Source organism: Muscardinus avellanarius (genome assembly GCF_963383645.1).
Source record: "Muscardinus avellanarius genome assembly, chromosome: X".
Classification (NCBI taxonomy): Eukaryota; Metazoa; Chordata; class Mammalia; order Rodentia; family Gliridae; genus Muscardinus; species Muscardinus avellanarius.
The window spans coordinates 53,864,296-53,878,401 of record NC_137792.1 but is presented as its reverse complement, the minus strand read 5'-3'; the positions used below and the strand labels follow the sequence as shown (position 1 = coordinate 53,878,401).

The 14,106-nt window shown below is 40.7% G+C and overlaps 1 protein-coding gene across 4 annotated transcripts in view; it reads right to left on the bottom strand.

Annotated features, from left to right (window-relative positions):
• Window positions 1-14,106, bottom strand: part of CD99L2 (CD99 molecule like 2) — a gene marked incomplete at both ends in the record, with an annotated part of 130,851 nt that overhangs the window by 22,213 nt on the left and 94,532 nt on the right. Inside the window, one exon of one of the 4 annotated variants that reach the window (XM_080719199.1) lies at window positions 10,456-10,524. The exons of the other annotated variants lie outside the window; for them this stretch is intronic. Within the exon in view, the coding sequence (XP_080575325.1) occupies window positions 10,456-10,524 (69 nt within the window). The remainder of the gene's footprint in view (window positions 1-10,455; window positions 10,525-14,106) is intronic. 4 annotated transcript variants of the gene reach the window in all.

Below are 14,106 nucleotides of genomic sequence, written 5' to 3'. Positions count from 1 at the left end.
TTGCCCTCCCAATAGGCTGGCTTAAACCATATTATTGTATAAAGAAATGAAAGTAACTGTAAAGATAAGAGTTTGATACAAGAGTAGACATGGAAAATAATCTTCCTGCCTGCTGTGGCCCCATGATGAAAATTCCCTGTATGTTATTATTGATGAGATTACTGACTTAAAGGAAGACATCCTAATGTCACATAACTTTGTAAGTCATCTTCTTGGCAGACACTGGTCCCCTGTGGGGTACAGGAGGACATAACAATTTTCATAGTCCCCCTCAAATGTTATTTGCCTTTTTTGCTAGGTTGATATTTACACTATGGTGCAAAGCAATGTCGAGTAAATGTGCTGGCCTAGAATACTTAGCCTCTTCACAACCATAGGGAAACTGGAAAAGAATACCTATAATCCCAGTACTTGGAAGGCTGAGACAGGAGAATTACAGGTTCAAGGACAGTCTTAGCAACTTGGTGAGACTGATTTAAAAAAAAGGAGCAGGACGAGGTGGCACACATTTGTAATCTCAGTTCTTGGGAGGCCAAGACAGGGGGATCGCAGGTTTGCGGCCAGCCTCATCTAATTAGTGAGGTCGTATGAAACTTAGTGAGACCCTGTTTCAAAATAAAGAATAAAAATGTGGCTAGGGTTATGTCTTGAAGGAAGAATGTCCCTGGGTTCAATCCCTGGTACCGCAAAAAAAAAAAAAAAAAAAAAAAGTAAAATGGGGCTGAGGGTGTAGCTCAGAGGTAGAATGCCCTTGGGTTTGATCCCTATCACCAAAGGGGGGAAAAAGAAAAAGAAAGAAAAAAATGCCTGTTTTACTTAAAATTGTCCTAGATGAACCTGGTAGGAAGAGTCCGCAGATGCTCACCAAGATTTCTATATCCTATATACCCCTTTAAGCCCTTTGAGGATGAGAAGGACCATAAATTGGCAGGATGTCACTCTCATGATCAGATTATGACATAGCAGAGGTGAATAGATTTTGCATTATCACTGTCTTGCTGACCTTGAGGAAGTATGCAGCCATAGTTTTATGGCTTCATGGAAATGAATTCCTCCCACAACTGTGAAGTTGTGACTATGTTACCTTGTACAAAAGGGGGGGGGGGTGGCTTCGCAGATACGATTGAGCCAAGGGCCTTAACACAGGGAGATTATCTAGGAGAAACCAATATAGTCAGAGGAGATGTGGCAGAGATGAGAACTAGAGGGAAATTGAAGTATGTTCCTCTGCTGGCTTTGAAGATGGAGGACATAGCCATGAGCCAAGAAATGCAAGTGGGTCTACATGCAGGAAAATGGAAGGAAACAGATTCTTCCCAAGGGCCTCCAAAAGCAGAACAGCCTCACTAGCACTTCAGTGTGACCCAGCATAACCTATTGTAGATTCATGACCTCAAGGACTCTAAGATAAATGTTTGTGGTTTAGGGAGCCACATTTTTAGTATTCCTTTACAGAAGCAAGAGGAAGCTACGATAACCTCAGACTTTAGATGACACCTTGGCCTAAACTTTGTTAGGAGGCATTGAATAGAGAATCTAGCTAAATAGGACCCATTCTTCTGGTCCCAAGAGAGTCATAACAGAGTGAATGGAAAAAATGATTTTCATTTACTAAATTAACTAATTAGTGTGTGTGTGTGTGTGTGTGTGTGTGTGTGTGTGTGTGTGTGAGTTACACTAGGGATTGAACTCAGGGGCATTCTACCCACGAGATACACCTCCAGCCCTATTTCTTTCTCTCTCTCTCTCTCTCTCTCTCTCTCTCTCTCTCTCTCTCTCTCTCTCTCTCGGTACCCAGGGGCATTCTACCTCTGAGCTACACTCCCAGACCAAATTTTTATTTGGTATTTTGAAACAGGGTCTCACTGAGTTGCAAAGAGCCTCACTAAGTAGCTGAATATGTCTATTAACCATGATCCTCCTGTCTCAGCCTCCCAAATGCTGGGATTACAAGCACGCACCACCATGACTGACTTATTCTTTATTTTAAAATAGGGTTTCACTACATTGCAGAAGGCCTCACTAAGGAGCTGAGGCTGACCACAAACCTGCAATCCTCCTGTCTGTCTCCCAATTACTGGGATTACAAGCGTGTGCTACCATGCCTGGCTAGCCTTTTTATTTTTTTACTTTTTTTTTTTTGTGGGTCTGGGGATGGAACCCAGAGGCATTCGACATCCGAGCTAGGGTTTCACTGAGTTGTGAAGGACCTCACTAAGTAGCTGAGGCTGTCCGAGAACTGTGACCCTCCAGTCTCAGCCTCCCAAATGCTGGGATTACAAGGGTGCGCCACCACGCCCGGCTTATTTTTTACATTTTGAAACAGGTTCTCACTAAGTTGCTGAGAGTCTTGCAATGTTGCTGAAGCTGTCCTTGAACCTGGGATCCATCTGTCTCAGGCTCCCAAGTACTGGTATGACAGGCATGTACCACCATGTTCAGCTCTCATTAAATTTATGCTAAACAAGTGTGAATTTAAAATACAATAAACAGCAAGGAATAGAAAAATATTCTGTTAGAGCTCAACCTTGAGTACACATCTTTTTAACATTTCCATTTCTGTGATTAAATAAGAAAGTGCAAAAGGCATTTCTGTTGTGCACTCAAGTATAACAGGTTGCATGAAAAAAATGAACAAGGACCACTTGAGGGTATGTGTGTATGTATGTATGCATGTGTGCGTGTGTGTGTACGTATGTGCACACATGCTGAGGATGGAACTTAGGGTCTCATGCCTGGTAAGCAAGTCCTCAGTCACTCATTTTAATTTTGAGTTGAACTGGCCATGATTTTTTTTTCTCATAGAAAATCAAGTTTTCAAACTGGTTGTGGTAGCGCACGCTTGTACTCCCAGCATTTGGGAGGATAAAACTGGAGGATCGTGGTTCAAAGATAGCCTCAGCTACTTAGTGAAGCCCTCTGCAACTTAGTCAGACCCTGTTTCAAAATAAACAATAAAAAACAGGGCAGGAGGTGTAGGTCGGAGGTCAAATGCCCCTGGGTTCCATCCCCAGACCCACAAAAAAAAAAAGAAAGGAAATCAAGTTTTAGAGGGGAAAAGGGCACCAAGTACTATATGAATATACACCATTGTCAACATGACCCACAATATGATGTGCACTATAACGCACCAATGAAAATTTTAAAAAGAAAATCAAGTTTTACTTGAAATAGTGAGTGACAAACAGTCTCTGGTTATTCAGATATGAATATTTGCAAGATGTTTGTGAAAATGAAAGGAGGCTGTCACTTCAAGTAAATCAACCGACAGGGTTTAAGATAATAAGAAAATTTAAGACTTCAAAAGAATTAGAATTTTGGCTAGATGTGGTAGTGCATGCCTGTAATCCCTTATTTAGGAGGTTAAGGTGGGAGGATTGCAAATTCAAAGCCAGCCTGGGCAAACTAACGAGACCCATTTAAAAACAAAGGAAAAGAAAAAGAAAAACAGAACCATGAAAAATGTAAATCCAACACCATGAACCTGACAGCTTCCCAAGACATAAAAACATTCTCCTTCAGACTGGTGGTGATATCAACAGAGATGTTTTTTGAGCATTACATAAAAAAGGTGTCTAATATGTGAGAGTTAGGGATTTAACTTCAATGGTTTGTATATCTGCCTTTATAACAGTACTACACTGTTTAAATTATTGTAGCTTTATATGGTTTGAAATCAGAAAATATGCATCTTCTAGCTTTGTTCTTTGTCGAGATCGTTTTGGGTACCTAGAGTCCATATTCCATATTAGGATAGATTTTTTCTGAAAAATAAATAAATAAATGTATGATACTTTCACCTAAAAAAACAGAAAAAGATATTCTCTGGTAAGAAAGAAAGCAAAAAGAAATATTGGAATGTTATCTTTAAGTCATCAAAAGCTTGGTATCAGACAAATGAAACTGTTATGTGAGATTATCATTGTTAATTTTGGATAAATTGCTATAATACTAGATGTCAACCACTAAGCCAAGCATGGGAAGGAGGGATGGGGAGGGAACAGGGTGGGGATCGGGTAGGGGCTAATTGGGCAATGTATGCATGTATGTCTACAAAAGGTTTTTTTTATCCCATTATGATATATGAATACAGTGAACCAATAAAAAAATTTTAAAAAAAGGTGTCATCGCTGGGTAGCTCAACACAACTCAGAACACTTAATATTTACAAAATGATAAATGAATAAATGGTCTATTTGTAAAGTAAGAGTCCAATATATATATATATAGAGAGAGAGAGAGAAACTAACTGCCAGGCATGATGACATAGGCCAAGACAAGAAGATCACAGGTTCAAGTATAGCCTTAGCAAGACCCTCTGCAACCTAGTAAGATTGTTTTAATATAAAAAATAAAAAGGGTTGGAGATATAGCTTAGAGGTAGAATGCCCTCGGTTCAATCTCAAGTAAATACACACACACACACACACACACACACACACACACACACAATGGAGAATGGCAGAAGCTGTTATATTAATATTCAATAAAGGATATTTCACAGACAGAAAATTAATGGAGAAAAGGACAGCTGTAAAATAAAGATAAGAGAGCTGGGTATGGTGGCTCGTGCTTGTAATCCCAGCATTTGGGAGGCTGAGATGGGAAGATCACAGTTTGCGGACAGTCTCAGCTATTTAGTGAGGCCCTCTGCAACATAGTGAGACCTTGTTTCAAAGTAAAGAATAAAATATAGGGCTGGAGGCATAGCTAGGAGGTAAGAATGCCCCTGGGTTCCATCCCCAATACTGCAAAGCAAACAAACAAACAAACAAACAAACATAAGAGAATGAATCCATCCATAAGGCCTAATCATTCTACATTTGGGTGCACCAAAAAACAGGCTCAATATTAAGTAAAAACCAATAGAGCTAAAGAAGAAATAAAATAACCCACAATTATAGTGGGAAATTCACCACCCAATTCTCAGCAGTTAATTGGACTACTAACGAAAAAAATCACCAAGGCAGCCATCAGGATCTAAACGATATCTGGGGAAGACTCCATCCAGTAATAACAGATTTTGCATTCTTCCTGATTACACAGTGTTTGCATTCTCCTGGATAGACCATCTGATGTACCATAAAACAATCCTGAACATATTCAAAAGTATTAAAGTCCAAGAAGTGTACCTTCCAATCACAATTAGAAGAAATGACAGAAAAAATAGGGAAATGCACAAATATGTGGAAAGTAAACAGTATACCCCAAATTAATCAATAAGAAGTTTTGGGGATAGAGCTCAGTGGCACAGTGCTTGTTAGCTATGTGTGAGGATATGGGTGTCATCCCCAATACCACAATAAAACAAGAAACCAAAATAACCAATAGGTCAAAGAAAAAATCAGACAGCCATGCATGCTGTCACATGCCTTTCATCTTAGTATTTGGTAGGCTGAGATAGGAGGATCACAGGTTCGAAACCAGCCTCTGCAACTTAGCAAGACTTCCTTAGAAAAACCTTGTTTCCAAACAAAATATTTAAAGGGTTCATATGTAGCCCCACTGAGTTCAATTCCCAGCACCCACACAAACATATAAATAAGAAAAAATTAGAAAGTAAATTACAGCCAGGCATGGTGGCACACACTTGTAATCCCAGCATTCATGAGACTGAGACTGGAGGATGGCGGTTCACAGACAGCCTCAACTACTACTTTGTGAGGCCCTCTGCAATTCAGTGATACCCTGTTTTAAAATAAAGAATAAAAAACAGGGCAGGGAGTGTAGCTCAGAGGTCGAATGCCCCTGGGTTTCATCTCCAGACCTGCAAAAAAAAAATAAATAAAGTAAATTATGAGCTACTTTGACAAGAATGGAAAAAAATATAACCTACCAAAACGTCTGAGAAAATGCTTACATGGAAATTGCTGTAAATGCCTACATCAAAAACGAAGAAATATTTGTAATTTTCAGCCTAACTTCTCACCTGAAAAATTGGAGGGAGGGAGGGAAGGACAGAGAGAGAGAGGGAGAGAATGTAAAAAAGCAGAAGGGAGAAAATAATAATGAGAAGAGAGATGAATAAAATGGACAGAACACTAGAGAATGTCTATGAAACAAAAGAGAGTAGGATCAAGAAAACTGACAAACCTTTAGCTGACTGAAAAAAAAAAAGAGAGATGCCTTATTACTAATACAGGGGAATAAAGGAGAAGACCACTACTGACCTAACAGAAAGAAAAATGACCTTTAAAGGGATACTATTTAAAAAGGGATGTTAAAAAAAATTGAATTCCTTAGAAGAAATGGACAAACTCTCAAAAGATATAAATTACTGAAACTGACTCAGGAAGAAATAGGAAATCGGAATAGATCTATAAACAAGTAAATAGAGCTAATAATAATAATAATAATAATAATAATAATAATAATAAACTTCCAATAAAGAAAAGCCCAGAATCACATGACTTCACTGGTGAAGTCTATAATACATTCCGAGGATAAACAGCAGTTCTTCAAAAAGTCTTTCAGAAAACAGGATACAGGCCGGGCGTGGTGGCGCACGGTTAAAATCCCCGTGCTTGGAAGGTAGAGACAGGAGGATTGCACAGGTTCGAAGCCAGCCGTGCGCTGGCTTAGGAGACCCTGTTTCCAAATAAAAATGTAAAAATAGATCTGGGAGTGTAGCCCGGAGGTAGAAGGGCTTCCAGGGACCCCAGTTCCACCAAAAAAGAAAGAAAGAAAGAAAGAAAGAAAGAAAGAAAGAAAGAAAGAAAGAAAGAAAGAAAGAAAGAAAGAAAGGAAAGGAAAGAAAAGAAAACAGGATACAATACTTTGCAAGTCATTCAATAAGCCCTGGGTTACTCTGCTGCACAAACCAGATGAAGACATCACCAGAAAAACTGTGGGCTGTGTCCATTATGAACACAGATGCAAAATTCCTCGACAAAATACAAGGATAACAAATGTAACAAAAAAGAGTTATATTCCAATTGAGTTTCTAAATATTCAAAAGCAATTTGATGGAAGAATAGCCTTTTAACAAATGGTATTAGAGCAATTAGCCATTCATAGGCAAGAAATAGAGTTTTGATGAAAAAGCTGGAGAAAATCTGAGACTTAGGAATAAACTAAGAGTTCCTACTCCTTAGACATAACATCAAAAGCATGATCCATAAAAGAAAAAATGATAAGCTAAAATCATCAAAATTAAAGTCTATAACCTTGTTAAGGAGAAGGAAAATATAAACTACAGAATGGGAGAAAATATTAAAAAACATATATCTGAGGACTACTGTCTAGAATATTTAAAGAGCTCTCAAGATGCAACAGTAAGAAAAACAAAAATTCCAATTTATGTTAATATGTAGTTTTAATATCATTTACTTTAAAGTGACTAATAAAGTTTTTAGTTTTTCGTTCTTGCATGATACGTACTGATAAATGTGACCCACATAAACACAAGCTCTTGAGATACTCAATAAACTGGGGAGTCCTAAGAACAAAAAGTTTGGTCATTACTATTCCCCTGTGGCTTAAAGTGTCCCAGCTCCACTAGATCATCAGTGGGTCATGGGGCAGAATCCAACCAGGCACCCATGCTATTGGCCAGTGGTTTCAACCAGCAAGAATTTAGCTTTTCTTCCTGGGCTTGGTTTCCTGCATCCATCATCTCTAAAATCCAAAGCATTAAACAAGTCAAAATTACTGCCTTCAGCGGGCCCCAAAATATAAAGGAGACAATTAACTGATTAACAATGTGGGACAAAATTCCCCCCAAAGTAAAACAAAGCCCATGGGTTCAATTGATCAGTACAAACAATAAGCTAAGGCAAAGTTATACTGGAATCTCACTCTACATACAGACACTGGCAATGAAAATACCCACAGGATGGAGCAAGGTTCTTTCTGATGATGTAGTATGCAATTATACAGTTAATTTATATTCCTAAGCATGCATTGCTTAGGACAGCAGTTGGACCATTTTAACAGTATATTCACTGACTAAAGGTTTGTTTTAGTGTGCATGTGTGAGTGAGTGTGTGTGTGTGTGTGTGTGTGTGTGTGTGTGTGTGTGGTGCTGGGGGCTGAACCCAGGGAAATTCTATTTCCAAGCTACATCCCCAGCCCTATTTTTTGTTCTTTATTTTGAAACAGTGTCTCACTAAGTAGCTGAGGCTGGCTGCCAAACCAGATCCTCCTGTCTCAGCCTCCCAAATACTGAGATTACAAGGGTGTGTCATCACTCCTGGCTCTGATTATAGGTTTTAACCAAAATTCGAAGCCAAATGCAGTCAGGTGTGATGACACATGCCTGTCATCCCTGTACTTTAGAGGCTGAGACAGGAAAATGGCAGGTTCAAAGGCCATCCTTACCAAATTAGGAAGTACCTCAGGAACTTAATAAGATCCTGCTTCAAATTAAAAATAAGTAAATAAAAAATAAAATAGGGCTGGGGTATAGCTTAGAAGCAGAATACCTCTTGGTTTAGTCCCCAGAACCAAAAAAAAGAAAAAAATGCAATATGCATATACTCTATAAGCTAGACAATCAAAGGGAGGCCACATGGTCACAAAGCATGCCTTTTGAGTGTAGAAAAGTAAAAACATGAGAGCAACTCATAAATCAGCAGTGACTCTTGGGTCATCATCAGTGACTCTCCACTGCATGGAAGATGTTAGCATACTCCTAGTGTACTGGTAACAATCTATCAATTAATGCATGGCTGAGTCCTCAGCACCCAAAGCCGGGATTTTCTTTGCATCAGTGAAAATGTCTAAATGGTAAGATGACCTGCATAAAGAAAGGCTCAAGCAATAACAGGAAAGAGTCATAAAGAAGCACTGAGTTACAAAATCCTTTCCTGTAGGATGATCCTGTACAATAAATCCCATTCCAAAATGTTCCTTCTGCCAAAAGAAAATATTTGATGGGCTTCATAAAACATAGCCAATTACATCTTCCTTGATTTTAGAATATAAAATGGTTGAACAGGGGAAGAAATCCAAATGTATTTTTCTCTTAAAAATTTCCCAGGCAGAATGTTTCATAAAAACACAAAAGGCATAGTAATCAGCCAGGTATGCACTCTCTTAAGTAAAACCCAGATGTGTATATGGAAGCCTTGGTTGGCTTTGCACACATGGGGTTTAAAAGTATGGGTAGCTGGGCGTGGTGGCACACGCTTGTAATCCCAGCATTCGGGAGGCTGAGACCGGAGGATCCCGGTTCGCAGACAGCCTCAGCTACCTAGTGAGGCCCTCTACAACTCAGTGAGACCTGGTTTCAAAATAAAGAACAAAAAATAGGGCAGGGGGTGTAGCTCGGAGGTCGAATGCCCCTGGGTTCCATCCCTAGACCTGAAAAAAAATAAAAAAATAAATAAAAGTATGGGTAGATCACCAGGCATGGTTGCATACCCCTTAAATGTCAGTACTTGGGAGGCTGAGACAGGAGGATCACAGGTTCAAGGTCAGTCTCAGCAAAATATCAAGACCCTCATCAACTTAACCAGATTCTGTTTTAAAATAAAAAATGAAAGCCTGGTGTGGTGGCACACACTTGTAATCCCAATATTTGGGAGGCTGAGACCGGAGGATCGCGGTTCATGGAGAGCCTCAGCTACTTAATGAGAACCTCTGCAACTTAGTGAGACCCAGTTTCAAAATAAAGAATAAGAAAGGGCAAGGGGTGTAGCTCGGAGTTCGAATGCCCCTGAGTTTCATCCCCAGACCCGCAAAAACAAAACAAAACAAAATAAAAAAATGAAATGGGCTGGGGGTGTAGAGGTAGAATGTCCCTGGCTTCAATAGTTAGTACCATGAAACACACACACACACACACACACACACACACACACACACTCACACCAAAAAAGGGGCTAGGAATGTAGCTCATGGATAGAATACCCCTGGGTTGAAACCCCAGTACCAATAAGTAAATAAATAAATCATGTTAAAAGAATCTCATGTAGCTAGGTATGGTGGCGCATGCCTATAATCCTAGCACTTGAGAAGCTGAGACAGGAGGATTGCACGTCCAAGACCAGCTTCAACAATTTAGTTAGGCCCTAAGGAACTTTGTGAACCCTGTTTCAAAATAAATGCATTAATTAACTAATTTTTAAAAGGTTAGTGTTTAAGCCGGGCATGGTGGTGCATGCTCATAATCTCAGCATTTGGAAGGCTGAGACAGGAATATCATGGTCCACGGACAGCCTCAGCTATTTAGTGAGGCCTTCTACAACTTAATGAGACCTTGTTTCAAAATAAAGAATAAAATCAATAGTGCTAGGGGTAGCTCAGAGATAGAATGCCCCTGGATTCCATCCCTAGTACCTAAAAAAAAAAAAAAGGTTAAGGTTTAATTCAAAGCTACAATGCCCCTAGGTTCAAATCCCAGTACCAAAAAATAAAATAAAATAAAACAAAACAAAAATACATGTGGACACAGTCCCAGAGTCAGTTCCCTGGGGCCCATCCTTCCTGCCTTCCTCAAGAAAGTCACATTACCTGCAGGATTTGCTGGAGGTCTGATGGTTCCTGGCCTCCTAGTTGTGGTGGTGAGGTGATCCCATCTCTCTAAAAGAGGAAAAGGAAGAAGCATATGTTTAGAAACACAACACGGCAGCTACATCCTCACCTGGCGAAGTCACATCAGGAGTAAAATATTATTGCTTTCGTCCTTGGGGCCCCTCATACACATCGTGTTATTCTAGGAATCACACTGAGAAGAATGACAAGATGGTGTACATTTAAATGAGATGTGCTCTGCTCACTTTTCTTCAGAGAATGGGGGAAGCAAGCTGAACATGATCATGCATGTGACCTGGTGATAGAGAAGCTTGGGTTTGAGTCTAGATATGCTGAAGATGACCACATGGTTCAGCAAGGTCCATAGCTTGAGCACATCTCTGGGAGGTCCAAAGCTAGATTCTTCAATGTCAACCTGACACTTAGCCACAGATAATATTGCTAAGCGATAGCCTTGATTAAGTTCCCAGTGGAACATGGGAGTAGTTCATAAACTGAAAGTGGTTAAAACACACATATGCAATATTTCATTTAAATATGGTTCCCATACTAGGGCTCTGGTTCAACCTTATTCCTTTAAAGTTATTGTTACCATTAATGAGAATTATATGAATTACATGAGTTTTTCAATAATTTCCTTTCTTTGTGTTATATGATCCTGGGGATTGGATTCAGAGGCATTCTATCTACAAGCTACAGCCACAGCACATTTTTTATTTTTGTTTTGAAACTGGGTCTCACTAAGTTTCTCAGAGTCTTGCTAAATTGTTGAGGCTAATCTTGAACCTGCAATCTTATCCCAGCTGGAATCAGAGGTATGCACCACCATTCCAAGTATTTGGGATAACAGGTGTGCGCCACCATTCCCAGCTTAATAACTTCTTTTCATGGACATCAAGACTATAGTAATGTTAGAAGTAGAGCAAGCCAGACTTGATGGCACAAGCTTATAATCCCAGTACCTGGGAGACTAAAACAGGAGGATTGCAGGTTCAAGGTTAGCCTTAGCATATAGTAAGATCCTGTTCCAAATAAGAAATAAAATAGGGCTGGGGGTATAGCTTAAAGGTAGAATGCCTCTGGGTTCAATCCCCAGTACCACAAAAATTATTATTATTATTATTAGTAGTAGTAGTAGTAGTAGTGGTAGTAGTAGTAGTAGTAGGAAAGAAACCAAGGAATGTGAAAGGCAGTGAAAACACAACAAATACTCAATAGTATTGACTATTCAGAAAACAAATAGCAAAAACAGAAATAAGCTAAAAATAAAATTATGAGAAAGGGAATACATTGTAAACAAAAATGATGCAATAGCTGGCATAGCTGCACTAACAGCACACAAAACAGATACTAAAACAAACATTGACTCAAAGTCAAACTATTTGATCCATGCACATCAATGTTTAGAACAGCATAATTCACAACAGCCAAATTAAGGAACCAACCTAGGTGTCCAGAAACAGATGAATAGATAAAAAATGGGTATTATATAAACAAAATGGAATTCTATTTATCCATAAAGAAAAAAAATTAAATAATCTGTAGGAAAATGGATGGAAATGAAGATGTTATCCCAAGTGAGTTCAGCCAGTCTCAGAAACGCAAGGGTTGTATATTTTATCTCATACATGGAAGCTAGAGAGAAAATAGGAAACAAAAGGAACTTCAGATAAATGAAAAGACAGACCAGTAGAATAGTAAAATGGGACTGAGGAAGGAGGAGAAAAAACTTGATGAAGGAAACATTTCAAATGATGCTGTGTCCATATATAAAGGTATCACTACCAATCTCACAAACATACATGGAACAGGGAAGGAGCAGGCTGGGATCCAGAGGGAAACACACCACATGTTGTTTTCATATATGTTTGTATCACATTGAATCTTGCTATAATGCATAGTTACAATGTACCAATTAAAGTATATTAAATCATTTCCACAGTCAGAATGACTTCTTATAGTAATTAAAGAATGAATTCAGAAGGAAGATCAAATAATTTATCATTTATATATCTATGTACCTAACAGACACCTAAAATGCATGAAGCAAAATATGACAACACTGAAGGGAAGAACAGAAAATTTGACAAGATAACTGGAGACTCAATACTCTGTTTTCAATCACAGAAGAAACAATTAGGACGCCAGACCCCTGGAGAAACCAGGCTCAGTAAGACGCTGGGTTCTGGGCGGGGGTCGCGGGCTGGGCACGCCAGATGGGGCCCGGGTCGCGGGACTCTGGACCCCAGGCAGAACTGCGAGTAGCACGCCAGACCCCTGGAGAAACCAGACCCAGTAAGACGCTGGGTTCTGGGCAGGGGTCGCGCGCGGCGCACAAAAGCCGGGGCCCGGGTCGCGGGACCCTGGGCCCCAGGCCGAACTGCGCGTAGACCCCTGAATAGTCAATACTATTGAGTCTTACTGGGACTCAATAGTCAATACTATTGAGTAAATAGTCAATACTATTGAGTATTTGTTGTGTTTTCACTGCCTTTCACATTCCTTGGTTTCTTTCCTACTACTACTACTACTACTACTAATAATAATAATAATAATAACACTCCAGACCCCTGGAGAAACCAGGCCCAGTAAGACTCTGGATTCTGGGCAGGGGTCGAGCACAGGGCACGCCAGCTGGGGCCCGGGTCACAGGACTCTGGGCCCCGGGCCAAACTGCGAGTAGCACGCCAGACCCCTGGAGAAACCGGGCCCAGAACAGAAAAAGATAAAGAAAAATATCGGAGAGGTGGTAAGAAAGCCGTTATGGATGCCAGGACACTGGAGATGCAGACAAAACTTATCTAAATGCACTGGAACTTATGGAAAAATTCGCCGTGAAAGAGGACTGCTATTACTCTATATTGTTAAGAATCTCAGACATCACATATAAGGAGAGAGTTTAGTGGAGACCAAGGAGAAATGCGGTGTTGAAAGAGTTCCCCGCGATGGTGGTGGAGACTTGTATTCAGGAGAAGCAGAAACCGGATCTCCCAACTTTATTTTTTTTTTTGGAGAAATTACACCAAATGTCGAATGCTACCATCACGCATGCTTAGGAACACTGGACAACATTCAGAGTGGAAAAAGAGCCTGGGAAGTATTTGAAACGGTGGAGGCAGTGGCAATGCCAGTGGCCAATATTCAGGGGAGGCAGAGATCTGATACATTACAACTGGAACCTTTGAAATAATAACCACAGAGACAGTGATCGGAACCTGCTGAGGGGTTAGGCGGGCGCCGGGGCCAGTGGCCGACATCGGAGCTTGCTGTGAGGCAAGGCCACTACTGAGGCCTCCGTGGCCAGGATTGGAACCTGCAGAGGGGTTAGACCGATGCTGGGGCCAACGAGGCCGGCATTGGAGCCTGCCCTGCTGCAAGGCTTGTGCTAGGGCCTCCGAGGTCGGGTCCGGAACTTGCTGAGAGGTTAGGCCGGTGCTGGGGTCAGCGAGGCCAGCATCGGAGCCTGCCTTGAGTCATGACCAGTGCCAGGGCCTCCGAGGCCGGGATCGGAGCCTGCCGAGGGCTTAGGCCGGTGCTGGGGCCAGCGAGGCCGGCATCGGAGCCTGTCTTGAGGCAAGGCCGGTACTGGGGCCTCCGAGGCCAGGATAAGAGCCTGCCGAGGGGTTAGGC